The sequence below is a fragment of the Rhamphochromis longiceps genome, linkage group LG15 (assembly GCF_057381845.1).
Source record: "Rhamphochromis longiceps isolate RC_006_pf linkage group LG15, R_longiceps_female_GT1.1, whole genome shotgun sequence".
Lineage (NCBI taxonomy): Eukaryota > Metazoa > Chordata > Actinopteri > Cichliformes > Cichlidae > Rhamphochromis > Rhamphochromis longiceps.
In genome coordinates, this window is record NC_140571.1 from 32,892,342 (window position 1) to 32,918,572 (window position 26,231).

The following is a 26,231-nucleotide window of genomic DNA, read 5'->3' on the forward strand; positions in this document are numbered from 1 at the left end:
GTTTATTCACTCATGAGCTGCTGTAACATCAATTAAATGGCTGAATTACCACATCAGGTGTTTATTCAGGTGTGTTGCAGCAGGGACACATTCAAAAGTTTAAGGACCCCATCCCTCAACGACTGGAGTTTGACACCTGTGACCTAGGGGAAGCATGTATAATGCAAACAGAACTGGTCCTACATGGAACCCTGTGGAACTCCAATATTAACCTTAGTGTGTGAATAAAACTCCCCATTTACATGAACAAACTGGAGTCTATTGGAGAGAGATATGATTCAAATCAGTGCGGCACAGGACCTTTAATACCTGCGGCCTGCTCTAATCTCTGTAATAAAATACGGTCAACAGTATCGAACGCTACACCGAAGTCTAGCAGGACAAGCAAAGAGATAGGTCTATTTGTCACAGGTCATAAGAAGATAATTTTTAACCTTCTGAGTGATGAGGTCCTAAACCTGACTGAAACTCTTTAAATAAACCATTCCTCTGTTGCTGCTTTACAACAATTCTTTAAAGAACTATTGAGATAAAAGGAAGGTTGGAGACTGGCCTACAATTGGCTAAGACAGCTGGATCAAATCTTTTTGAGTAATGGTTTAATTACTGCCAGCTTAAAGGCCTGTAGGGGTACATATTAATGGTACATAGCCCACAGACTTATCATATTTAAGATTGACACATTATTTAATGGTAGGACTTCTTTGAGCAGTCTTGTAGGAATGGAATCTGACAGACAGCCTGGTTGGATTACTGAAGTTATTCACTGCATACCAGGCAGAATCGTACGCAGTGAGAATGTCACACTATTAACATGATAATCAGGCATAGAGCAGAGCAGCTACCTAAACTAAACTCCCACGGTGTTGGCACATTTCATTCAAGAGGATAACAGCAGGCGGATTATATCCTTGACTTAGCTACAGCAATTTCAGAAAGACATCTACAGTAATGTAATGTATTTGCTACTGCTGTGTAATCCATGTTTTTAAGAAATTATCAGACAAATGAAGGTTTTCAGGGAATACTGTAAAATCTTTAGTTTTTAGAGTATATGTCACAACAAGATCCAGAATAAGATTCCTCCTCCTGCTCTGCTGCTAGCAACAGCAGCCTCCTGTGACTGTGAGGGCTTGTTACCAGTTGTGCTGGTACTAACATGGCAGTTAATTTGTCACATTTTGCTGCATCTATTTTTAGTTTCTTTTTCTCTCTTTTCAGCTCCACCTTTTGACCACTTCAAGTTGTGTGAGGGCACAGGGAAAGTAGGGCCTGGCTGCCACTGGCTCTCTTGCTCTGTGAGCATGCAGTTTCTCTTGGTTTCTCAGGCAGGTGCACACACACATGTAAAACACTGGCATTGGTCATAATAAGTGTCTTGGAAAGAGTGTAAAATGTTTATTGGTCTTTTCTGAGTTCCAAATGCCAAATCACTGAATTAACAAAACGAGTCATGTTAATAAAAAATGGAAATGAAAGATACAAAGGAGAGAAGTTAGCGACACTTAAAACCCATTTAGCTGTACAACTGAAAAATGAGGATTTACCAAAGGCTTTGATACCATCTGCATTAAGACCAGACCAGACCAGAGCTGGTTTCCATTTATTTTCAATGCGTTTCACATTCAGACTCCTGTCACATGAACTGGTCCAGAGCTCCCCTGATCATATACTCCAAATGTCTCTCGAAGGATCACCTAAAAGGGTTAAATAAAATCAAAGACTCAATATAATCGTGTCACTTAAACATAAAAGAAGAAGCAGCTCAGGAGGTAAGATGGTCCTGGTTCAGGTGCAGCCTGTTGATCCTGCAGGCTCGGGTGGAGGACGTGCAGGAGGAAAAACCCCACGATCTGTTTCCAAATGAAGATTCTCAATCAAAGACATTTATACTCTTAAATGAAAATCTTTCTTGTCTCCCAGCTACAAAATAACACACCAGTGGTATAAAGACAGAAACATTTTCACCCAAATAGCAATGAGGGATATGTCAAAATCCTTGTACGTTGCTGTGATTTACAAAAATGTGGCAGATCGTTTGTAAAAGAACCTGCAGCAGCAGCAGCCTAACTAGAAGCTTTTGTGACGGGAAGGCAAAAAAAAAGAAAAAAAAAGTGGACTGTGTCATGCTCACCAGGAGAAACTTTATGCAATAACACGTGTAACTGAAAAGTAGAGAATAAAGCGATGAATTCTCTTTTATAGGAAATGAGAAAAAAATATAGAGCCTTCCAATTCAATCTCTAGAAAATAATAGAGAAGCTACAGTATAATACACATACAGATTAACTGTGCCTCCTCAGGTACTTGACTTCCTTTTATCATTATTATTACTTTTGTGCAGAAGAAAATAAAATCTGAAACGGAAGCAGACAAACTAAAACAAGCTTTTCTTATTTACATTGAATACAAGGAACTGCATTAGCACAACCCCCAGTTAACCCCAGTTCCATCAGCCTTGTTAACTATGGCATTTACAGAGTTCAGACACTAGGGGGGCGTGTCGGAGACTGAGGGCGGTGTCGTCAGGGGGTTTGTATTGGAACTCAAGTTGAGCTGAGGAAGCTGTACACATCCCTAACATAAAAAGGCCAGGCTGAAAAGGATCCATAGTTTTTTTGTTTTTGTTTTTTATATAGCACTGCTGTAGCTAATCGTGTCCAGGCCTCGAGCTGACCCCGAGAGAGAGAGAGAGACAGAGAGAGAAAGCAAGAACAGGGTGTGGGGGGTGGTAGCGGTGGGTTAGAGGTTGTCCCCGGGCTGGTACTGAGGTTCGGTGGCTGTGAAGTAGTCTTCCAAGAAGGCTTGCAAGTACTCAAAGGTGGGCCGCTCCTCTGCGTCCTTCTTCCAGCACTGTAGCATCAGCTCGTGCAGCGAAATGGGGCAGTCCTGTGGGCACGGCATCCTGTAGCCCCGCTCCACCTGCTCCAGCACCTCTCGGTTGTTCATACCTGAAAATTAAATGCAGGAAGCAGGTGAGAAAGAGCGCTCGGGAGCTCTGCCTGGGATCACGCAGTGATCAAATTCAAAAAATCAGTTCTTAACGTGCTGAATCTGCAAAGGGTTGTTTAATGAAGATCTGTTTAATTAAAACCTCTAACTGAAGAAAGCAAAATCTACAAAATAATGTTACTAAAGTTTTGAAAAACATGGCCTAGTCTGAACATGTCGTGCGTTGTCGGTCTTAAGTGCTCCTCAGTAACATTCAATATTCACTATTTACTGGCACTTATGCTTATGTTGGTTGCTGCTGTGGTCTCCCTACTGTGTTCTTCTCTTTTTGCTTATTTTCTTTTCAGTAGGTGATCAAACAGACACACAGCAGTGGATGGAAGCAGCTACAAAGTTTGCTTTTCTTCACGTTGGAGGTTGTTAATCAGGTGCTTTGATGAAGGATTCCTGTCGGCTTTTTCTCAGTAAAGATTTGAATGTTGATTACAGCTGGTTGTTCTGGATGCTAGAAAACCCCTTTTTTGACTCCACCTGAGCTCACCATCTTTTTGAGTTACTCAATGCATTGTTGCAGCCTTATATTGACCAATACAGAACAATGGGAAAGGACAAGGAACTCAGTGAACATCGACGAAGAATTGTAGATTTATACAAGTTGGGAAGGTCTTCTGGAGCCATTTCTAGACAAGTGCTGATTCAGATCATCAGTTGAAACAACTGTACTCAAGTAAAAGTTATTCTGATGGTCTAACATTGGTTAGGTTGTTTAGGAACAACTCACGATCCACTGTGGCTCGAAACCTGCCAAAAACTGGAATCTGCTCAAACACACAGTCATTGTCCTCAGTGCTTGACTAAAATTTGAAGCCAAATGCCTTCTGGAGAAAAGCTTTATGGTCAAATGGGACAAAGAATTGAACTAGTTGGCCACAATGACGAGAGATATTATTGTAGTAGTAAAGATGAGGCAAAGCTGAACTCTGTAACAGTGTCAAGCATGGTGGTGGTAGCGTCATGCTCTTGGGATGTTGTGCTGCTAGAGGCTCGTGGTACATTGCACAAAGTGAACGGAATAATGGACTACCTCCAAATTCTCCAACCAGACAGCCAGACAGTTGAAACTGTGTTCTAACACAGAGGCCTTCCCAACACACCAACCTCATGCCTATTAAAATTTGTGGACTATGCTTCATGCCAACCTACTTCAATGAACAGTCAAATATCCAGTCTGAAGTATGCTAGAAGCTTGTTGTTGGCTCCCAAAAGTGTTGAAGTGAAACTTGCCACGAGACATTTAACCAAATTTTACTGATGTTGTATAATTTTGACCCTGAGATCAGATAAAATTCAATATAAATTCAAATGATGTCTTTTCCCTTTTTAAAAACAGCTGAATTCTACGGGGTCTCTTTCCAGATGATCTGAGAAACCTTCCAGTTTTTAACTGAATCTGGCAATAATCTTCATCTCAAGTGTCTCCTGGGTAGGATAGTTCTCTTTCTTGAGTCCATTTTTCTGCTATTTTGTCCACTACCTTATAAAGCTGTTAAGGTGCTGCTTTTCCCTCAGCTCACTTGCAAGCTAACCATCCTCACCTGCTCTCTACAGCAGAACCAGCCCACCAGCACCATCTGGTCAAACATGTTCCCCCTCCCTGCATGGAGCTGTATACGGAGTACGCCCCAGCCTCTCCCACTCTCTTTCTTTTTGTTTCTGTGTAAAATGTATCTTGTCCCACAGGGCAGCAGAAGTAATTAAGGGTTAGCTCATATTCTGGCAGGGAAACGAAGGTTACCCAAGCGTAAAGGAACATTTTAATCCCATAAACAGCAGCAGGAGCTGCCTGTTGTGATAGCTGTGTGTACTTTGGTAACTGCTCAGTGTTTCGCAGTTCCCCTTTATTGAGCCCCTTAATCAGTGTAGACTGACCGGCTCAAGGTGAAAGCAGCTGAGCGAGCAGACCTTAGCTTCTACTGCACCGTTTGATCCTTCCCCTTCCTTACCTGGGTAAGGCACCCGACCCTTGGTGACCAACTCCGTCAGCAGGATGCCGAACGACCACACGTCTGACTTGATGGTAAACTTCCCGTACAACGCGGCCTCTGGGGCGGTCCACTTGATGGGAAACTTTGCACCTGAAGGAGAGCAGTGAGACCACATTAGTATTAACGAGGAGAGCATGTCTACACTTCAGGTTTATTCAGTTTAACATGATCCTTTTTTCTGTTATACTGGGCCTTCACAGTCCCTTATCATTTTAAACTAGCTTGATGAATTTATCTTTAAAGTACACACATATACACATATACATATATATACATATATATACATGTGTGTGTGTGTGTGTGTGTGTGTGTGTGTGTGTGTGTGAGTGAGTGTATGTGTGTAAATGCATATTATTGTATATGTGGTGGCCTTTCTCTTTTAAGTGAACAATGCTAACATGTACAAATTTGATACCAGCAATACAGCCTGTAAAAAAATTTACAGGATAAAAAGGAACATTCACGTTTTCTCTTAGGTTCCCCTTCACACGCTGTCATTGATTGTAACTGATTAAACTTTAAAAGTACTTCCTGGGAAAAGTCAGGAAGGAAATTAGAGACCAGAGATTAAACATCAGAGGTCTGACTTTTAAAAGTGAAGTGAAGCATCTAGCAGAGAGCAAAGAACATGTGTGCAACAAAATGACTTCATTTGTCAAAGGGAGGAAAGAAATTACAACATAATGACAGTATCTGCTGAGCACATAGAAATGGCATGAACAGCTGCTATGAGCTTCAACTAACCAGCTGGGAAATGACGATATTTACAGTATTCTGAGTGCTGACACGTACATTTGTTATAAACGTTAATCTAACATGACCCATAATTCTGCATGAAACTGTCTTTCTGCACATTTAAAGTTCAAATGTGGAAGAAAATGTTCCTTTGTTGAATTAAAAGGATTAAACCCAAGAATTATTTTATGAGGGCACAGCAACGTTTTGGTGTCTCTGAGACAGACTGGTGATCTGTCCAGGCTGTACCCCATCTCTCACCTACGGTAGCTGGAATAGGCTCCACTTTGTCCATGACCCCGAATTGGGTAAGCGGATGAAAATGGATTGATGGATGAAATGGCAATTAGATCAGAAAAAGGTCTGTGGATATTTATTTATACTTCCAGAATGCAGAATGTACAAATATGTTTTCTCCAAATCAGGGAACAGCTAGCACAACCTGATATCTGAATATCTCAAAGGCTTCAAGGGTCAATAGTGAAGTAACATGATGTCCAGTTTAAAATCTCTCTGTGTCTCTGGGGCAGGGAGTGTCTTCCCTCAATGTCTGTGTTATTGAGAAAAATATTTGGAGCTGACTGGCTGTGCTGGCTAGTCATTTTCTTGTGGGTGTAATGCAAAACTTGCAACTCCCAGAGCGAATTTCCTCCATGATCTAATGCAGTCAGGCAGCATGTGAGCTTGTGTGAGTGGGAGCATTAAGTATGTGCATTTAACATCGTTTCTGAGCAAGTTGGAAAGGAGTTAGAAGCCCTACCTTGTCGAGCCGTGTATTCGTTGTCTTCGATGAGCCTTGCCAGGCCAAAGTCGGCGATCTTGCACACCAGGTTGTCGCCAACCAGGATGTTAGCAGAGCGTAGGTCTCTGTGGATGTAGTTCATCCTCTCAATGTAGGCCATACCTGCTGCCACCTTGAGAACAGCACAGAAGGCAACAATAGCTAAAGAAATTTCTGTCTCAACTGTGAGTTGCTCTCACTTCACGAGAATACATTTAATAGCATCTATATCTATTTATCTATATCTATATCTAATGGTAGGTAAAGCTTGTTTTTTGATAGGACAGCCCTCAGTAAGATATGTCGTTGCAGTTTGGATTGGTTTGATTCAACTTCTCTCTCAATGACTCTCTATTTGCTAAAGATTTGGGTCAAATAAAAAGAAATTGACAATAGAAGCCCTCAAGTTATCTCTTAATGAAGTCCTCTAATCACATGATTAGAGCAATCATAAAGTTGCAGTTTTGAAAAGAGGACAACAAGAAGGGTACACTGAAACCAGTGTAGAATCATATTTTATAAAGAACAAAGCTGTAGAATTACTGGCACAAGTTCTGGGGTTGAAAAAGTAAGCCAATGCAGAAGTGCAGTTTCTGGAGTGGCCACTAGAGGCGGACTTTAGCCTTTCGTTGTTCTAAAATGCTGGAGCAAGAATCCTAACAGAGAATACTAGAGAGAGCGTATTTCTCCTGTACTGGCTTCTCTTCATTGGATCCCTTTTAAATCCAGAATCAATTTTAAATTTATTCAAATATATCACATATATTCTAATCTAACCAATGTCAGACCATATTCTAATCACATATTAGAATATATGTGATTATATTGAATAATCAGGCCCTATCTTAGCTTAAAAGACTTCATAGTACCACATATTGTAGGGTGTACATTTATATAAATCAAACTGAATTGAATTGCATATTTACATTTTATTCAGTGTCCTAACGGTTTTGGGATGTTTTGGAATTTATGGTTGCACAAACAGATTTTGCTGCCATAGCAGGACCATTTTCAGGACCATAACCTGAAGTCTGTGGCATACCTGTGCAGCCATGTCCACCAGGTTAGGCAGTTTTAACCCTCGTCCTTCTCCATCCTTTAAAAAGTCCAGTAAGCTTCCTGGAGTAGGCATAAAAACATGTTATGTTGCACACATGTGCACAATAAAATAAATAAAACACAACTTTATTAAATCAGTTTTGGTTTCCGTGCCCTGTGCAATACAGGAACACAGGAAGTGTTTGTAAATCTGAAGTAAAATAACCTTGAAGAAAAATCAGGTGAATATCTCTTAGAAATAAGCCACAAAAAGCTCGCCAGCTACAAAAATAAATATTGGATTGGTGGACCTAAAAAGATCCCCACATAAACTTCTACACTCATACAATTCCACAGTGGATCGGCTCTTTTAAAGGCACTCCTCTCCAGCTTAATTGGCTGACCTAGATATGGCAGGCTCTGCACGCAGCAGACACAGCAACGTACATCAAAGTTTCCATTCTTGCATTCTCTGGTGATTAATGCGCGTCCACAACGCTTTCTTGTGGCATCTCTGAACCCCAGTGTTTTGAAGGACTGTTTTGCAGGCCTTAATCATCTCCACTCTCTTTGAAAGGCAGGGTTTGCCATTCCAGAGCGCTCACTCTTCAGACTGGAATGAAACAAAGTGCTTTGACAAACATTTTTTTAACTGGCCACAAGTTTCACTTTTAGGCCACAATATATGCTTTTTATGGCTTTAAAAAAAAAAAAAAAAACACCCAGCACGCCCCTGCGGGCGGTTTATCCTTCAAGCTCGGGTCCTCTACCAGAGGCCTGGGAGCTTGAGGGTCCTGCGCAGTATCTTAGCTGTTCCCAGGACTGCGCTCTTCTGGACAGAGATCTCCGATGTTGTTCCCGGGATCTGCTGGAGCCACTTGCCTAGCTTGGGAGTCACCGCACCTAGTGCTCCGATTACCACGGGGACCACCGTTACCTTCACCCTCCACATCCTCTCGAGCTCTTCTCTGAGCCCTTGGTATTTCTCCAGCTTCTCGTGTTCCTTCTTCCTGATATTGCTGTCATTCGGAACCGCTACATCGATCACTACGGCCGTCTTCTTCTGTTTGTCTACCACCACTATGTCCGGTTGGTTAGCCACCACCATTTACACAGCCTGCACCTGGGGTCTTGCCTAGTGTGATAGACCCCAGCCTCTATGGATCTTGTGCTCAGAGCTTGTTCTTGTGCTGCCATGATTAGTGCCTCTGTGCTGTCTTTCAGTCCAGCTTTGTCCAGCCACTGGTAGGATTTCTGGATATCAGCCACCTCCTCTATCTGCCGGTGGTACATACCGTGCAGGGGCCTGTCCTTCCATGATGGTTCCTCGTCTCCCTCCTCTTTCTTGGGTTTCTGCTGCCTGAGGTATTCACTGAGCACTCGGTCAGTTGGGGCCATCTTCCCAATGTATTCTTGGATGTTCCTTGTCTCATCCTGGACTGTGGTGCTGACACTCACCAGTCCCCGGCCCCCTTCCTTCCGCTTAGCGTACAGCCTCAGGGTGCTGGACTTGGGGTGAAACCCTCCATGCATGGTAAGGAGCTTTCTTGTCTTTATGTCAGTGGCTTCTATCTCCTCCTTTGGCCAGCCTATTATCCCAGCAGGGTACCTGATCACGGGCAGGGCGTACGTGTTGATGGCCCGGATCTTGTTCTTACCATTCAGCTGACTCCTCAGGACTTGCCTGACCCTCTGCAGGTACTTGGTGGTTGCAGCTTTTCTAGCGGCCTCTTCATGGTTCCCATTCGCCTGCGGGATCCCCAGGTACTTGTAACTGTCCTCTATGTCTGCAATGTTGCCTTCTGGTAGTTCATTCCCTCAGTTCTGACTACCTTCCCTCTCTTTGTTACCATCCGACTACACTTCTCCAGTCCGAACGACATTCCAATGTCATTGCTGTATAGCCTGGTAGTGTGGATCAGTGAATCGATGTCTCGTTCACTCTTGGCATACAGCTTGATGTCATCCATGTACAGGAGGTGGCTGACAACTGCTCCGTTCCGTAGTCGGTATCCGTAGCCAGTCTTGTTAATGATCTCACTGAGGGTGTTCAGGCCTATGCAGAACAGCAGTGGGGACAGAGCATCTCCTTGGTAGATCCCGCACTTGATGGTGACTTGTGCTATGGGCTTGGAGTTGGCCTCTAGTGTTGTACGCCACATCCCCATTGAGTTCCTGATGAAGGCTCTTAGGGTCCCATTGATCTTGTACAATTCTAGGCATTCCAGTATCCAGCTGTGGGGCATTGAGTCATAGGCCTTCTTGTAATCAATCCAGGCAGTGCACAGGTTGGTCAGTCTGGTCTTGCAGTCTCGGCTGATTGTTCTGTCTACCAGTAGCTGGTGTTTTGCGCCTCTGGTATTCTTGCCAATTCCTTTCTGTGTCCCGCTCATGTATTGACCCATGTGCCTGTTCATCTTAGCCGATATGATGCCTGACAGGAGCTTCCATGTAGTACTGAGGCAGGTTATTGGTCGGTAGTTGGAGGGGACCGGTCCCTTCTTGGGGTCCTTGGGGATCAGGACCGTCCGGCCTTCAGTTAGCCATTCCGGGTGTCTCTCGTTAACTAGCAGCTGGTTCATTTGTGCTGCCAGACGCTCGTGGAGTGCAGTCAGCTTCTTCAGCCAGTAGGCGTGAACCATGTCGGGCCCTGGTGCTGTCCAACTCTTCATACTGGAGACCCTTTCTTGGATATCTGCCACTGTGATGGTTACTGGACCCTGTTCAGGGAGGTCGCTGTGGTCTGCCCTCAGATCCACTAGCCACTGAGCATTGCCGTTATGGGTTGCATCCTTCTCCCATATGCTCTTCCAGTATTGCTCCGTCTCCAGCCTTGGTGGTGCTGTTCTCTTATTGTTCCCTTGCCACTGAGAGTACACCTTTGCTGGTTCTGTGGAGAACAGCTGGTTTATTCTCCTGCCTTCTATCTCTCTGGTGTACCTCCTCAAGCGGCTGGCCAAGGCTGTGAGTCTTTGCTTGGCAGTTTCCAAGGCCTCAGGTATGGACAGCTTGCTGTATTTCTTAGGCACCTTATTTGTCGCACCTTTCTGCAACTCCGTTAGTTGGCTAACCTCCCTCCGTGCTACTTTGATCTTGCCCTCTAGCCTCCTTCTCCATGGAGGGTACTGCCCCTTGTCGCTGTTCAACTTGTAGCCAAGCATCTCACTGATCACTGCTGCCGTATTGTAGATCAGCTTGTTAGTGGTTGTAGGTATTGCCCGTAGTGCTGCATTAACATCATCTAGCAGACCTTCTGAGGGTACTTCACGTAATCTTGGTAACCGGCTACGGGGGATCCAGGTTTCAAGCTTGGCCATGATCCTATTTTTCAGGTCAGTTCCTCTCGCACTCAACGATCCTTCTCCTATCGCACTTGGGGCTATGTACCCAATCTCGGGTGGGGGTGATGATATCGCCCCCCTGACCTGGCGTCCTGACTCCTCCTTGCCGTAGCATTTGTGTTGTACCTCGTCAATCTCTAGCTGTGAGAGCAGTCCCTTCTTTCGAATATTGGAACACTGAGCTACTAGTTGTTTCGCCGTCATTGTGGATGTTGGGTATCGAAGAATCCATAGGTCCCTCATCCTATTCATGTAGCCCCTTCCGCCGGGGTTACTTTTTACTGAGATAGTGGTCAGTGAAGACACATACAGGGGCTTGGACTGAGCTGGTCACACAACCAACATACAACATAACATAGAACTTTAAACTCTTCTACTAATGGAAATTAACTTTGCTTTGCTTTGCAAAACTTGGCTGTGTTACGTTTTCTGAGTCTGCAGCTTACGCACAAAACCATACCAAGAGCTATTTCTCTTGTTTGGTGTTAGTCCTTTCCTCTCTCACACTTTGTTTCTGCACAAGGGTGAGAGAGGCAAACTCGCTGACATGCAACCAAAAGCAACGCAAGGTCAACTGCTTTACAACCCATTTTTGTCACACAGAGCTTTAAGCTTGTGTCTCCATTATTAGTTTTCTCTTTCAACAGAAATTCTGTAAAAATTCATCTTTTTCGTAATTGAATGGTGATGACAAAATTCTTCTATTCTTCTTCAATAAAATCACTCTACATAGTATAAGATGCTTGTAAAAGCGAGAGAAACTGCATATTTTGAAACAGGAAACTGTTGCATCAACTCTTATTTTATAAAAATAATTATTTTTTAACAAGTGAATAACTAGCACTTTTGGGGTGCAATGAAAAACGCAAGTAAGCAGCTGTGGATTGTGGGTGTGTTCCATCTACCTTTGCCCATGTACTCTGTGACGATGTAAATGGGCTCCTCAGACACGACAGCGTAAAGCTGCACCAGCTTATCATGACGGAGTTTCTTCATGATCTGAGCCTCCTCCAGGAAGGACTCTGGGGACATCGTGCCAGGCTTCAGAGTCTTCACTGCCACCTTAGTGGTGCCATTCCACGTTCCTGGTACACAGAAGCTGGCATCAGTACAGTGGGAAAATGCATTCGTGTCATTTCAAAGTCAAGCTTGACAACCCTGTGCTCTAACCCGAAGACATGATTGGCAGGTGTGAGGCAACTGTAGTTTAAAAACATGGGGAAAGTCTTGCTTTGAAATGACAACGAGATAAACATGCAAGACAGGAAGCGATCGAGAGACTGAGGGAATAATCTTTCATGCACAGTGGTTGGGCTGAAGGATAATTAAATGTGTACGGGATTTGGAGCGGACATTGATTTGAAATGGCTTTTAAAGGCTTGGAGAGAGATTCAGCAGGGCTTTAAGAGTCACAATACGCCAACATGGGAGCGGATAATCCTTTGTAGGATGATCAACAAAGGCAAGCCTGTAAGCTCCTCACTGGTTACATGTCAGTGACTGTAACACAGCACGGCTATGCCTCCAATATGCACTCTATCAAAATACTGTGTGAATGTAGGTAAAGGTATGGATGACTTCAATTATTTTATTGAAGCAGTACCTTTTTTATATTATTTTTTACAGTAAACATACAAGAATCTTAGGAAAGACAAATTTGACCTACTTGTTTATTTTAAGGGGCTTAATTTAAGATTAAGCTCATATATCAGAGTGGGCTTCTGTAGCATCGTGACTGTGCTTTCAATTTTGGAAGTCAGGACTGGTAACCTGCTGCTACAGTGGCCCAGAGAGGTCAAACATACTGCAACTGAGAAACCATCAGCAAATAGAGAAATACTGCAAAAGCACACAAAAAGTATTGTTGTGTGTGTTTGTGTGTACTTTTGCTGAGTATTTTCTGTTTGCTGGTGTTTTCTTAAGCTGCAATGCATTTCACCTTTCAGGGCCACCTCAGTGTTCAACTGGAATATTATAAGAATGCAAACATACACTGTGGGGTGGAAAACTATTCTTATAGGTATCAGCTGATTTTCAAAGAGACTTTATAGTTTATGTCTTAAGAAACTAAAACAAAAATCCTGTGGGAGTGCTGGAGAGGGATAAGAAAGCTCCAGCTTGCATGTGAAATGGCAAAATAGCTTCTTGGCACAATTATGAATACATAGATGAGCATAAAGGAGACTCCACGTGTACTTGTGGGATGGGCCAGAGTGAAAATTTCAAAGTTTGGTTTTGAATTTTCTTACCATAAAACACATCGGCAAAACATCCTGTTCCCAGCTTTACTTCCAACTCAAGTGCGTCTCTGCTGATCTCCCAGGCATCATGACTCAAGCCCACAGTGTCAGGGATGTAGTTCACACACACGCCCGTTAAATTAAAGCACAAACCATCCGCACTCTCTACAGGGGAGGGGGGGAGGTAAGGCAAACAGGGTTAGGGGAAAGGAACATGCAGTGAGGTACACATGGAAGGAGGCCATCTTTAGGCTGTGAGAGTTTCCTGACACACTGGATGATTTTTCCAGATTATTTTGGCAGAAAAGTTTGGAAAACAAGGACAATTTGACTGGCAACACCCTCAATCTAAGAATTACCAACATTTTTGCCCCATGTTCTCATTTGATCGAACCCATCAGATTATTGGCCTGTGTTTTGGACTGTGTCTGGTGTCTCCGTCAGCTCTGTGTGGCTCCTTCCGAGTGGCCCCCTTACTAGGAGGCGACTCGATCCGTACCCATCCAAACCTCCCCAAACTGCCCATTCCCGAGACGCTTGATCAGCTGCAGCGACTCCCGTGGGATCTCCCACACGTCTTTGGTTTTGACGGACAGGTCAGCGAGGCGGGGCATGCCTTTGTGGCAGGGAACCACCAAGCGACAGCAGAGCCCCGCGGCTCGATCTGCACACAGCACACGGCAACGCGCAAAAAAGAGCAGAGACAGAGAGAGGGAGATGTACAGAGGGTTAGCGCAGCACCCTGCAGGAGACAAAGACAAGCTTCAGAGTGGCACAACAACTGGAAGCATAGTAAACATCAAAGCTGAGAACCAGCGCCTCTGTTTTCACTTTCTGGTGGGCACATGAGCTGATTACAGGTGAAAAGATTCAGGATGTGGCCTCTTTCATCCATCTTGATCATCAGATTAATCAGTTTGCTTACAAGTCACACGCGTCTCATACTTATAAAATTAGAGCGTTGTGATGTAGCACTGGCGGATGAACTTTTCACAACTGGCTTTTTATGTAATAACTTGTTAAGTATATTCTTCCTAATAGCCAAAACGAATAGAAATCTATTAAAATGTTCTCATTTTCTATAATATGATTTCAGAGCATAGTTAGAGTTGGAAGTCTACCCTCTGAACTCCCAACAATCTGTAAAACAAGCGAGTAATGATGTATAGACTGTTGGGTGTTGGGTGGTGAAGGGGTTAAAACAGCAGCCAGAGATACAAACGCCAGCTCTGACATGTAGCCAAACAGCCAAACTGGGGGTCGGTTGTCATTTCAAATTGTTGGCAGTCTACCTCTGAGTGTGCTATAAGTTCACAAGCATCATCTGTTGCTGGAAAGCTAAAATAAAACAGTACCTAGCTCTGCAGTTACAGCTGAAATTTAAATGACTTTAATGGTTATTTCTGGCCTGGGTTGGTAGAGTATCACAGTATAACAGTAAAAGTCTTCAACACTCAATAGCAACAAGCAGAACTAAAGACTCTAAAGGCTTCCTGTGGCTAAGGGCATGGCGACGTGCACACGGTTTATGATAACAATGGCCATTTACGTAAAGAGATAGCTGCACGGTAAAATGTATATATTTATAGTTATGTAACGTTAAATCATAGGTACTTTGTGTACTATGAAAAGCATTATCGACCATACTTGTTTAGGACGATGAGTGCCCTTTCCATTTAGATTAGGCCTGTTTGCTGTCACTTTAGCTGATAACACCACGACATCTATGTGCTCGTTCAAATCATTCTTTCTTATACTCTGAAGGAAGTCTCATGTTTGCCCCCGACTGATTAAGCCAGTGGATTAGGTCAGAGTTTCCGCAGGCATCCTCACGCTGATATTTAGATATTGCCTTGACAGCAATGATAAAGTGACCCTTGGTTTTTATCCTCACGGTCACTGGTAAGACCCCAGGGTGTTTGCACAGGGCAGTAAAGATGAGATAAAGGCCCGCGTCTCACCCACAGGAGTGTTAAACCTGGAACACGGCCATCAAAGCCCATCTGGGCCACCTGCCTGCTGCCACAGCTGCTCCGCTCAAACATCAATACGGCTCTGTGTATTCTCCACTGGCTGTCATAAAAGCTGTCAATATGTGCACCGTCTCCACGGAGAAAACACAGAAGCAGAGGGTGTTTCACAGAAAGAGGTGGCGGCTTAAAGTGTGGAAAGCTCATTTTATTTTGAAGACCAAGTTAGTCTTTGTGATGCTGCTGAACTCCATTTTGCCTGCTCATAAATGTGTTATTGCTGACAGTTATTAAAGTTTATGTTCTGCTCTCTAATCAATTACAAACCTGAGCAATTCCCAACACCTGGTTTTGGTAGAATGATGGTAGGATCATACACAAATCCATTCAGTGCCTTATCACATCAATTTATCACGAAAAAAATAAATAAACAGAATATAAAAGTAGACAGGGCTAGCTTGTTAACCGTTTTATAATCGCAATAAATCATTTCAGAGGATTGTTTCCTGGTCTTCTCTTGGGTCAGTTGCCTTTAAAGACATTATTACGCAACCAGAATGTGAATGAGTGAGAGCAGGTAACAACACTCCTACTGTAATTTGTTCCCCTGAAGCCACTGATTCTATCAATGCATTTTAATAAAATGTTATTTAAATGGTACCAATTCACAAGAAGGCATTTGACCTTATAAGGTAAAGACCAGAGAGTGATCTTGACATCAGTGGAATGCAAAAAGCAAAAGCATCATCATGAACTGCAGCCATTTATTTGTAAAAACACACTTAAGGAATCGGATTTCTACAACTAAAAAATGCAAAACGATAAAAATTAAAAACAAAACAACAAACAAAACTCAGTACTCCTTGAAACTGACTATTTTATTTCATCACGTGCAGCTTTTAATTTTCTCTCTCGTGACTAGCAGAAATGTCGTTTGAACAGAGTAAAGCTAGGTTTGATTCTCAGCCTGTTAGTGAATTTGGCCAGATTAGCAGCCAAGAGTTATTGCTTTCTGACCCCTGCAGGTGATGCGAAGAACAGAACAACGCTCTACGATGCCCGATATGCTCCTCGGCTCTTCAGCAACATGTAAAATAGAAAATAGCGCAAAGCAGAAAGCAATAAAAGCATAAGCCCTGCAAAGAGTCAAGGTTATTTGCAAAGGTGTGCTCCATATGCCATTTAGAGTGGCGATAAAGTGCAGGACGGACAGCCTCTCTTCACATGTTGCCTCCTGTGAGATTCCTGACACCCCTCCCCCACCCATCACCTTCACTCAATACCAGGTTGAGATGCAAATGAGGAGACTTCACTCAGGCAAGTCTGCTGGACCAGACGGAGTGAGTCCCCTTGTCCTCAAGACCTGTGCCCCCCAGCTGTGTGGAGTCTTTCATAAACTGTTTATGCTGAGTCTGAGTCTGCAGAGGGTCCCGGTGATGTGGAAGACATCATGCCTCGTCCCTGTACCAAAGACGCCTCGTCCCAGTGGCCCCCAGGATTACAGGCCCGTGGCACTGACCTCCCACATCATGAAGACCCTGGAAAGGCTCATCCTGGACCAGCTGCGACCCATAGTAAGACCACATCTGGATCCCCTTCAGTTCGCTTATCAGCCTCGTCTCGGAACAGAGGACGCCATCATCTACCTGCTCAATCGTGTCTACACCCATCTGGACCAGCCGGCGAGCACTGTGAGGGTCATGTTTTTTGACTTTTCCAGTGCTTTCAACACCATCAGGCCGACCCTCCTGGGTGATAAGTTAGCAGCGATGCAGGTGGATGCTTCTCCGGTGTCCTGGATTGTTGATTACCTGACAGGAAGACCACAATATGTACGTCTCCCACAGTGTGTGTCTGACAAGGTGATTAGCAACACAGGGGCACCACAGGGGACTGTCCTCTCCCCCTTCCTCTTCACCCTCTACACCACAGACTTCAGCCACTGCACAGAGACCTGCCATCTTCAGAAGTTTTCTGATGACTCTGCGGTGGTTGGATGCATCAGCAGGGATGATGAGACAGAGTACCGGGCTGTGGTCGACTCCTTTGTCACGTGGTGTGAGCAGAATCATCTGCAGCTCAACGTGGCAAAGACCAAGGAACTGATCGTGGACTTCAGGAAGACCAGGAAACACCTGACCCCTGTTTCAATCCAGGGGGTCAGTGTTGACATTGTGGAGGACTATAAATACCTTGGAGTACACATTGACAATAAACTGGACTGGGCTAAAAACACCACAGCACTTTACAGGAAGGGCCAGAGTCGTCTCTATTTTTTGAGGCGACTGAGGTCCTTCAACATCTGCCAGAAAATGCTGAGGATTTTCTATGAGTCTGTGGTGGCCAGTGCGATCCTCTATGCTGTTGCATGCTGGGGGAGCAGGCTGAGGGTCGCAGATGCCAACAGACTTAATAAACTGATCCGTAAGGCCAGCAATGTTGTGGGGATGGAGCTGGACTCCCTCAAGGTGGTGTCGGAGAGGCGGATGCTGTCCAAGATAAAGACAATGTTGGATAACACCTCCCACCCACTCCATGACATGTTGGTCAGTCACAGGAGCTCGTTCAGTGAGAGACTGAGATTACCGAAAAGCACCACTGAACGACACAGGAAATCATTCCTGCCTGTGGCCATCTCCCTGTACAACGCATCCACTTAACACACTGTTTGCTGCTACAGCTACACATGTTTCTTTTCCAACTATTTATTTATAAGTGACTTATGTATGTATGTATGTATGTATGTATGTATGTATATATATGTATATATTGTACTATTCTTAGTTAGCGTATTGTCTGTCTTGTCTTAATGTTGGTTTAAAATGGAGCACTGTAACAAAAAATAATTTCCCCCAGGGATCAATAAAGTATTCTGATTCTGATTCTGATTCTGATTAATGTGCCATGACGCTAACGCATACAGAAAATCCATGGCACTGATTTTAGGACTTCAAGAGATCAATATGTCAATGACAACTGGAGCGTGACTGGAAAAGCACCGTTCTTAGTCAAAGGGACGCAGAATGAGAGAGATCAAACACAACAAATGAGCACGCTTTCAAAGAAGCACAAGTAGAAGCGAGACAGTGAGAAAATGCTGAAAAACAGAATCCGTGTTAACAAGTAATAAGTAAAACATATATGTGTCAGTGCACCAGTGGGGTGTCCGTTTCCAATAAGCTCAATATGAACAGCAGGATGGGCTCACAGTGGCTCTTCAGGGTGTCAGAGTGCTCTCTCTGTGGCCTCTTGTTTGCTGCATTAAAAATTAATGTGAATCCAGTTGCACGTGAGACACAAACTAGCAGGTATTCCAACACAGGCCATGTCTTTGTGTCTCACAGTACGAGTCATCTTCTATTCCTGTATGTGAAAATGCAATAACAGCGTAACAGTGTTTGCTTAATGCATGTTTGATCAATTCACGGAAATGGACACCACACAAAACACTTTCCTATTTGGGCTTGTGAAAATGGGGTCGCAGTGTCAGTGCTCTGCATCCACCGACAAATCTGTCTACGGCAACGTCTGTCTGGAAGGCTTTTAAAAAAAGAAAAGGCATTTCTCCCGTTTGATCTGCTTGTTTTCAGGCCAGCGATGCACTTTCTTGACATCTGCATCATACATTCAGCATTTCCCAGTACAGCATTAAATATTACCAGATTATTATCTGAACTTAAATTTATGTGATCATTCCTGTCTACCTGGACTGAAGCAGAAAGTACCAAGCTGAATTTCCTAAGTCCTGGTGGAGAAGTGGAGCATGTAAAAAGGATAAACACATTTAAAACTGGACGATTTTTGTTAAGATCAACCTATTTTATTTGTTTTTTTCTAGGTTCAAATTGATTCTTATTATCTTACACTCGGCATTAGTGAGGCTGTTTTAGCTCTGTTCCCTCTCCATTTAGACTGACTGACTGGTTGTCCATCTTAAACATAAGCTTTTAACAACATATATATATCTATATGAAAAAAGGGAAAACTAATAGCTTTAGTGGAAGCATTGTACTGTAAGCATAGAGTTTAGATTATTAGATATATTAGATAATATTAGAATATTATGAACATTATTTAACACATAGTGAGTCAGAAAGGTGACTGAAGATCATGGGAATCATCCAGCAGCCTACATCTACTGCAGCATAATTAAGGGAGGATTCAGGGTCACCTGATCCAGCCCTAACTATATGCTTTAGCAAAAAGGAAACTTTGAAGCGGGAGACAGATAGTGTCTATCTCCTGAATTAAGCTGGTTCCACAGAAGAGGGGCCGGAAAACTAAACGCTCTGCCTCCCATTCTACTTTTAAATACTAAATATATAAGTATATATACTTTAAATATATAAATATATAAGGATTAACACACAAACGTAGCCCTATACCTCTACAAACATATAAAACCATATTGTATTATCTCATAGTATATTTTGTCCTAACAAAGAGGAGAAAATCCAAACAGACCAGAATGAGAATATTTTGAAATTCTTCAAATTTACTTGAATAAATAATGACAATGGCTCATATTCAGCGTTTTCTGAAACAAAGAGCTCTACACCTGCACAGACTCTTCCTTTAGCCATTCTCCACCTCTCCATCAGCTTTAATGACATTCAACCAAAACGGCACTGAACGCTGTTGTGGCTCATGTGGAAGAAGCAATTACAATCTAAAATCATTCAAACTGAACAGTCGCACATTTACAAGAACAAACTGCAAAGCTACCTTTTTTTAAGTCGACCTTAAATACACAACAAACAAAAATAGTTACAAGTTTACACAACATGACAAATTATAGAATCTTTGTATTTTACCTGAATAGTGCTGAACCAGCTGCTGCAGTGTTTCAAACTGAGCCCTGGTAGTGATGTAGTAGCCGCCGCTGTCTAGCTTGCGGATCTTATAATGCTTGACGTGGTCGCCCTTGAGATCATCCCAGTCCCGTATGGATAAGGAAAAGGCACCTGAGGAAGACAGACCAGGAGGTTCGAATCACTGAACACCAAGTTCCCATTCAACACTTCAGTACTCACTTCTACCCATCCAGTTCTGCTGCTATTCAAAAAGCAGAGGCTATCACACTACACTTTTACTACAAAAGTCTTATGAGAAATATGAGAGCTTAGAAAATACTCCATGCGTTCTACTTGTGATTACACCATCAGGCAGCTGTGAACACTTCTTACTCCTAAGTAGTAAATCTGTCATGGCATAAACACACACACTTACAGGTCGATGTGTGTCAGTGTGTCTGTTTTGTGGTTTTTTTTACCCTTTGTGGTTTCACTTTCTCGGATGAGATAGGTGCCTCGAGGGTTGCCAGTAGACAGTAGCTGCCTCTCTGCATCCTTACGGCCCAGTTTACCAAAGTACCAGCTGCAAATATAGGAAAAGAAGTCAAACACAGACACACTGCAGTCACTGTGTTCAAGTCATGCATAAGGTCACATCATAGTACTACTATTTCCAGGGGTATTGCCAAAAATGGTTCTGACAAGGAATCAGAAAATCCCGGACAGTATCGTGGAGCTTTTTAGTCTGATGATGCTAAAAGACTGTTAAGATAAGCGTAATTCTCAAGAGGCCATTCATTTGTCCAACATTTGTCCAACACTGTTGGACAAATGTTGGACAAATGAATGAGGCCAAAATGTGTATGATAGCACTGGAACACGGGGTTTGCGATGTCATCACTGAGAGCCCTGCTGCCAGCTGACCTTTTAACATTATGTAACACATGATGAAATCAAGTGATGATGAGACGGTCAACACTGATATTATGGATGGAGAGTAGAGCTGGGCGATATGAGATTTTTTCATATCACGATATGTTTTTTTCATTTCAGGCGATAACGATATCTATCACGATATAAGCCAAATAACTATATTTGTAAGATTTAAATGTGCTGTTGCTCACAAGTAAAATGTGAAATAATCAGCAGCTTGTTTTTATTTAAATATTTATTTCCCATAATAAGTTCAACAGGGTAGATGTACTTAAGGAACATGAGACTTTTTCAGATAAATAAAGGCAAATATTGCAAACTACACAAAAGGCAGCCGCTAAAGCGTTTAAGTTTCAAAATAGAACAAACGAAACAGACTAAATTGTCAATTCCACTTAGAAACAAAATATTAATTCTAAAAATAAATCTTAGTTTGTGTTACAGAAGAACAGACAAAACTGACTAACTTTTGTCAATATCAAATAAACTGAGAACTAAAAGGAAATTCTCAATCTCTCCTTGTTGTATAGCTGAGCTTTTCAAACAGTTTTAACAGTTACTTTAGTCTGACAAAAGCCGAATGACGAATTAGCGCTTCCAGTCAGAGACTGAGGCTACGTCCACACGTACACGGGTATTTTTGAAAACGGAGATTTTCCGTTTTCGTTTTAAAAAATAATCCCGTCCACACTTAAAGGGAGAAATGAAGGAAAACGCTGCTATGAACATGCCAAAGCAGCAGGTGGCGCTAGATTCCTAACCGTGCAGAAATATTGGCCAATCAGAAGTCTAGAAGCCTCGGTGGGAAAAAGTAAACAAAGCTGGGGCATAGAAGCAGAACCGAGTCGTATGTGTGGACAGACAGTAACTGTGTGTATATGTAAGCATTTAAACACTGCAGAGAGTAGAATTAACAGTATTGTAGAAATTCATTTCACCGAAACAATAACGTGGCGCACAGTGTGACGCATGCACCAGTTTATTGTATTTCCAGACTTGCTTTCGGCACAATTTACAGTGCACGCTACTCTGTTTTTTGTCAGACTTGAAATAGCCGAAATACCTTCACACTACGGAACTTCTATGGCTCTTCCGTTCGACAATCTCTCCGGCGTTGGAACCATTATCTGTTTTCTTTTCGGTCACGCTCGGTTGATTTTTCTAGTCGGCACACTCATTTCCTCCATTACCCGCTGGCTGCTTCCCAAACAAACACACGTGCCGCTTGGCACTTGTGCCGTACGTTACAAGTCACGCGACGTGACGCTGCGGCTGTGATTGGTTCGGCTCTGCGCTACTTAATTTGGATTGGCTGATTTTTTATTTATTTATTTATTTTTTTTTAAGAGGACAAGAGCGGCGAGGTCTATCGCGATAGCTTAATTTCTCTATCGAGTAAAAGTTATATCGCGATACATATCGTTATCGTTCTATCGCCCAGCTCTAATGGAGAGTAACACTGACAATCTACATTCCTACATTACATATTTGTTTCGAGTATCACAACATGGCAACTAGAGGTGGGAATCACCATACATCCCACGATACGATCTTATCACAATACTTAACGCACGATACGATATTATTGCAATTTTAAAAAATATTTTGCGATATTCAGATTCTGTACATAAAGGTAAACTTTATCAATATTCATTTTATCTAATATCAAAGTCTCGCACTCAGTCTTTCTCTCATTTCAGTCAGTTTTATTGTTGACAAACTGAACGGTTTGTATTACAGTCTAGTCCAACTTAACTGAATGCAACCATCTGGTACAATTATAGCTATTCTGAACTATGCAATTTATGAAAACTATGCAGCCCATTCAGCAACTGAAGAATTTGAAAGTAAATTAAAACAAAATATAATTTTACATTAAATAAAAAAGTTTTAAACTTAATTAAAATAAAACATGTCTTAAATTAAAATAAGTAAACTGTCATGTTTATTGCTGCCAAAAAACAAGTTAAACACATTTGGACAGTGAAGGAATGTCAGGATTCTTGCTCAGAAAAAGGATCAACATGCTCTGAAGTCACAGTTCCAGTCCACAAAAACTTTTTTTGTAACAAAATATCGATTTCTGCTGTCCCTGTATCGATACATTATTAGCAAACAAAATATCACGATACTACACAGTATTGATTTTTTCCCCCCACCCCTAATGGCAACGTGAGAGCAATAATTTGGAAAACGATTCGTGCTCAACACTACCCAGCAGCTGTCTCTGCTCCCCTCACAGATTTCTGAGTGCCCTTTCAACTGATGGATGTACTACAACCCTAAGCTCCATCAACAAGAGCATCAATTACTGCTTTGTTAGCTACATTTAACTACATTTTTTATAGAAAAAAATACACTGCTCAAAAATCTTAAGGGAACACCTGATCATCACAGTATAAGTTAGTCAGTTAAACTTTAGGGATATCAATCTGTCCAGCAAGGATGCATAAACTATTGTGAGTGGATTCTAAATGCTTTGGTGTAAATGAAAATAACAACAGGTACAGTATAAAATCATCAACAAGACTGTCACGGTCCTGGGTCGGTGACTCAGTGGTTTTGTATTTTTGAATTATTATATAGTTTCTGAGTTCATGATTTGTCCCTGCTAGTCTCCTAGTTTTTGTCTCAGTATTTCTAGCTCCCTAGTTTTTTAGTATTTGCTGATTTCAGGTTTTGTTATGTGCCTTCCCTGTGTTCCGTGTTGTGTCTAGTCTGTGCCTTCCTGTCCCACGTTTCAGGTTCATTGTGTTAAGCTTACATGTCTTGAGTTCAGCCTGTGTGTTTCCTGTTTTACTTTGATGGTCCTGGTCCTTTGTCAGTGTAGTCTGATTTACTTCCTGTGTCTCGTTATGTCAGATTAATCCCAGCCGTGTGTTCCTCCTGTTATGCATTCCTGCCTCGTTACCTGGTGTGTATATAGTGTGTGCTTTCCTTTGTTCAGTTTGATCGTCTGCGTTTCCTCCTGCATGTTATCATCCTCTGTGGTTCCTTTGGATTACCTCTGTCCTCGTGTTTCCAAGTTTTCTAGTTTCAGGTTTGCGTTATCTTAATGCTTAGTTTTGGTTAGTTTTCTCTGTGCCACCTGTTTGTACTTTTGTTCAACCATCAATAAAGGCTTTTGTTATCATCCACCTTCGTCTCAGTTTGCCTCCACTTGGGTCCTCAGCCTCATTCCTTCCATGCCAACTGCCCCGGCAGACGTGACAAAGACAACCTCCAACAAGAGATCGTCGTTCTCTCCTTGTCCCCCTGACTCAATTTTCTTTCGTTTTTTGTTTTCAATAGGATCCTTGTCACTACTGGTAGCATGAAACAGTACCTGTAGTCCATTCAAGTTGAAGAAGTAGTCTGGCTCTTTTAGAAAGGCACATAGGGTTTTCTGCATCTCCTAATACAGTCTCACAAGTGTTCAGGAGTAGCAAGAGACATGAGAAGAGCTGGGCAGGGATATATACATGCATTAACCCTGAAGCTGGACCAGTATGTACTTCTTTGTGTGAGCAGGGCATCATTACCAGAGCCCTCCAAAATGACCTCCAGTGATCTACTTGTGCATGTTTCCCAACAACATGTCAGAATCAGATGCTATAAGGTTGACATTAGTGCCCTTTATCAGGCCCTGTGCTGACAGACCAACACCATATAGTTTGAATGGCATTCGCCAGAGAACACCAGAACTGGCAGGTCTGCCACTGGTGCTTCATTCTCTTGTCCTATGTGAGCTCGTTAGCTTACCACTGTATGAAAATGCTTCTCTACAAAGCTAAATGCACAAGAATAATATAATTCTTCACAGTGAATTGACTGAATCTTGATTCAGAAAAACATCTGTGTGGAAGATTACAATAATCCAGCCGTTTGATGTCTGAATCAAACATAATACTCTTTATAGTGTCACATAAATGCCATTTTATAAGGCCAGTAGAAAAGCTTGCCTTGAGTATAAAGTATAAACTGTTCCTCTCTCCTGAACTTCCTTTCTCAGAAGGTTAACGTGCAGCTGTCAGTCTGAAGCTTCACATCCACTAATCTCAAAGTACTTCAGAGCACATTCTCTATGAAAGTCAGCGGGTATGAACAAGTGCACGCTCACACACATATGCTACTTACTCTTCAGCCTGGATAGAGTCCACTGGAGCCACATAATTACTGGGAATGTAGCCGCTGCCACCGGTAGTGAGGGAGCGAGCATCCCACCAGTCCCCTTCACTGAAAGACAAAAAGAGGAATAGGGTGAGGAAAGGAGAACATTTATACAACTTCATTTTATATGAGCTGACATGCTCTGGTCCACTCACTTGTGCAACATATATAGAACTCTATAATCCCTATATAAGTTTAAAATTAAGAAACAGCTAAAAGAAATGCACGTTATCAAAGAACAGCTCAATGAGTTCAGGAGAGCATATTTTAGCCGCTGAAGTAAGAACATAATGACGATATAATAAAGATGTATTTTTTTGAAGGTGTATATTATTATTTCCTCATCATCAGAAAACACGTTATAAAAAGCTGAAGCTGGTCCTGATGTTTCCTAACGAGACGAGGAAGAAACTGAGATTCTGGGTTCATCCAATCCTCATGAGAAGGCAGCAGCAAGGAGACTTTCATGGTTTAAACCAGGAGTTCGAGTTAAAGCACCACATCTGGAAAAAAATTCACAGAGGCTGAGGTGAAATAGTACTATACTAATAATTATAATATATTATAATAATTCAACCAGGCTGCATTTTGAGCTACAAGTACACTCGTTGCCAAATGCAGTCATCTGATTGGTCAGTTCTGTTTATTTAGACCTAAAAAATCTGAAAACTTGAGCTTGGCTTGGCTCAAAAAATGAAGTGTTCTATAATGTTCTACTAGAAATAATCTCCAAGGACAAGCACTATATCCCCCAGTCCTCTGAAATGTTTGTTGAAAAACTACTGCTGGCCTCCAAGTTCTTAAATTAATAATAAATGGTAAAATGGTAAATGGCCTGTATTTATATAGCGCTTTACTAGTCCCTAAGGACCCCAAAGCGCTTTACATATCCAGTCATCCACCCATTCACACACACATTCACACACTGGTGATGGCAAGCTACATTGTAGCCACAGCTGCCCTGGGGCGCACTGACAGAGGCGAGGCTGCCGGACACTGGCGCCACCGGGCCCTCTGACCACCACCAGTAGGCAACGGGTGAAGTGTCTTGCCCAAGGACACAACGACCGAGACTGTCCAAGCCGGGGCTCGAACCGGCAACCTTCCGATTACAAGGCGAACTCCCAACTCTTGAGCCACGATCATCCCGCATAATAAGCAATCAATTGTAATCAAATAATAATTAAAGTTCTAAAACAGACGTCTTGATATGAAGACTATAATGTCAAAAAGGAATTTGACATTAATAACGTC

The 26,231-nt window shown here is 42.5% G+C and overlaps 1 protein-coding gene across 4 annotated transcripts in view; it reads right to left on the minus strand.

Annotated features, from left to right (window-relative positions):
* Window positions 1-1,360: 1,360 nt before the first annotated feature.
* The window catches only part of fynb (FYN proto-oncogene, Src family tyrosine kinase b), an 87,080-nt gene continuing 62,209 nt past the window's right edge, over window positions 1,361-26,231 (minus strand). Inside the window, exons 5-14 of one of the 4 annotated variants that reach the window (XM_085383196.1) lie at window positions 24,945-25,043; window positions 20,375-20,478; window positions 19,917-20,066; window positions 13,632-13,796; window positions 13,142-13,297; window positions 11,798-11,977; window positions 7,556-7,632; window positions 6,493-6,646; window positions 4,956-5,087; window positions 1,361-2,951 (exon numbers count right to left, since the gene is read on the minus strand). In XM_085383196.1, coding sequence (XP_085239322.1) covers window positions 2,743-2,951; window positions 4,956-5,087; window positions 6,493-6,646; window positions 7,556-7,632; window positions 11,798-11,977; window positions 13,142-13,297; window positions 13,632-13,796; window positions 19,917-20,066; window positions 20,375-20,478; window positions 24,945-25,043 — 1,426 coding nt within the window. In that variant the 3' untranslated portion in view covers window positions 1,361-2,742. Of the gene's footprint in view, window positions 2,952-4,955; window positions 5,088-6,492; window positions 6,647-7,555; window positions 7,633-11,797; window positions 11,978-13,141; window positions 13,298-13,631; window positions 13,875-19,916; window positions 20,067-20,374; window positions 20,479-24,944; window positions 25,044-26,231 lie in introns of all 4 variants that reach the window. The other 3 variants (XM_085383195.1, XM_085383193.1, XM_085383194.1) reach the window with 3 other exon arrangements.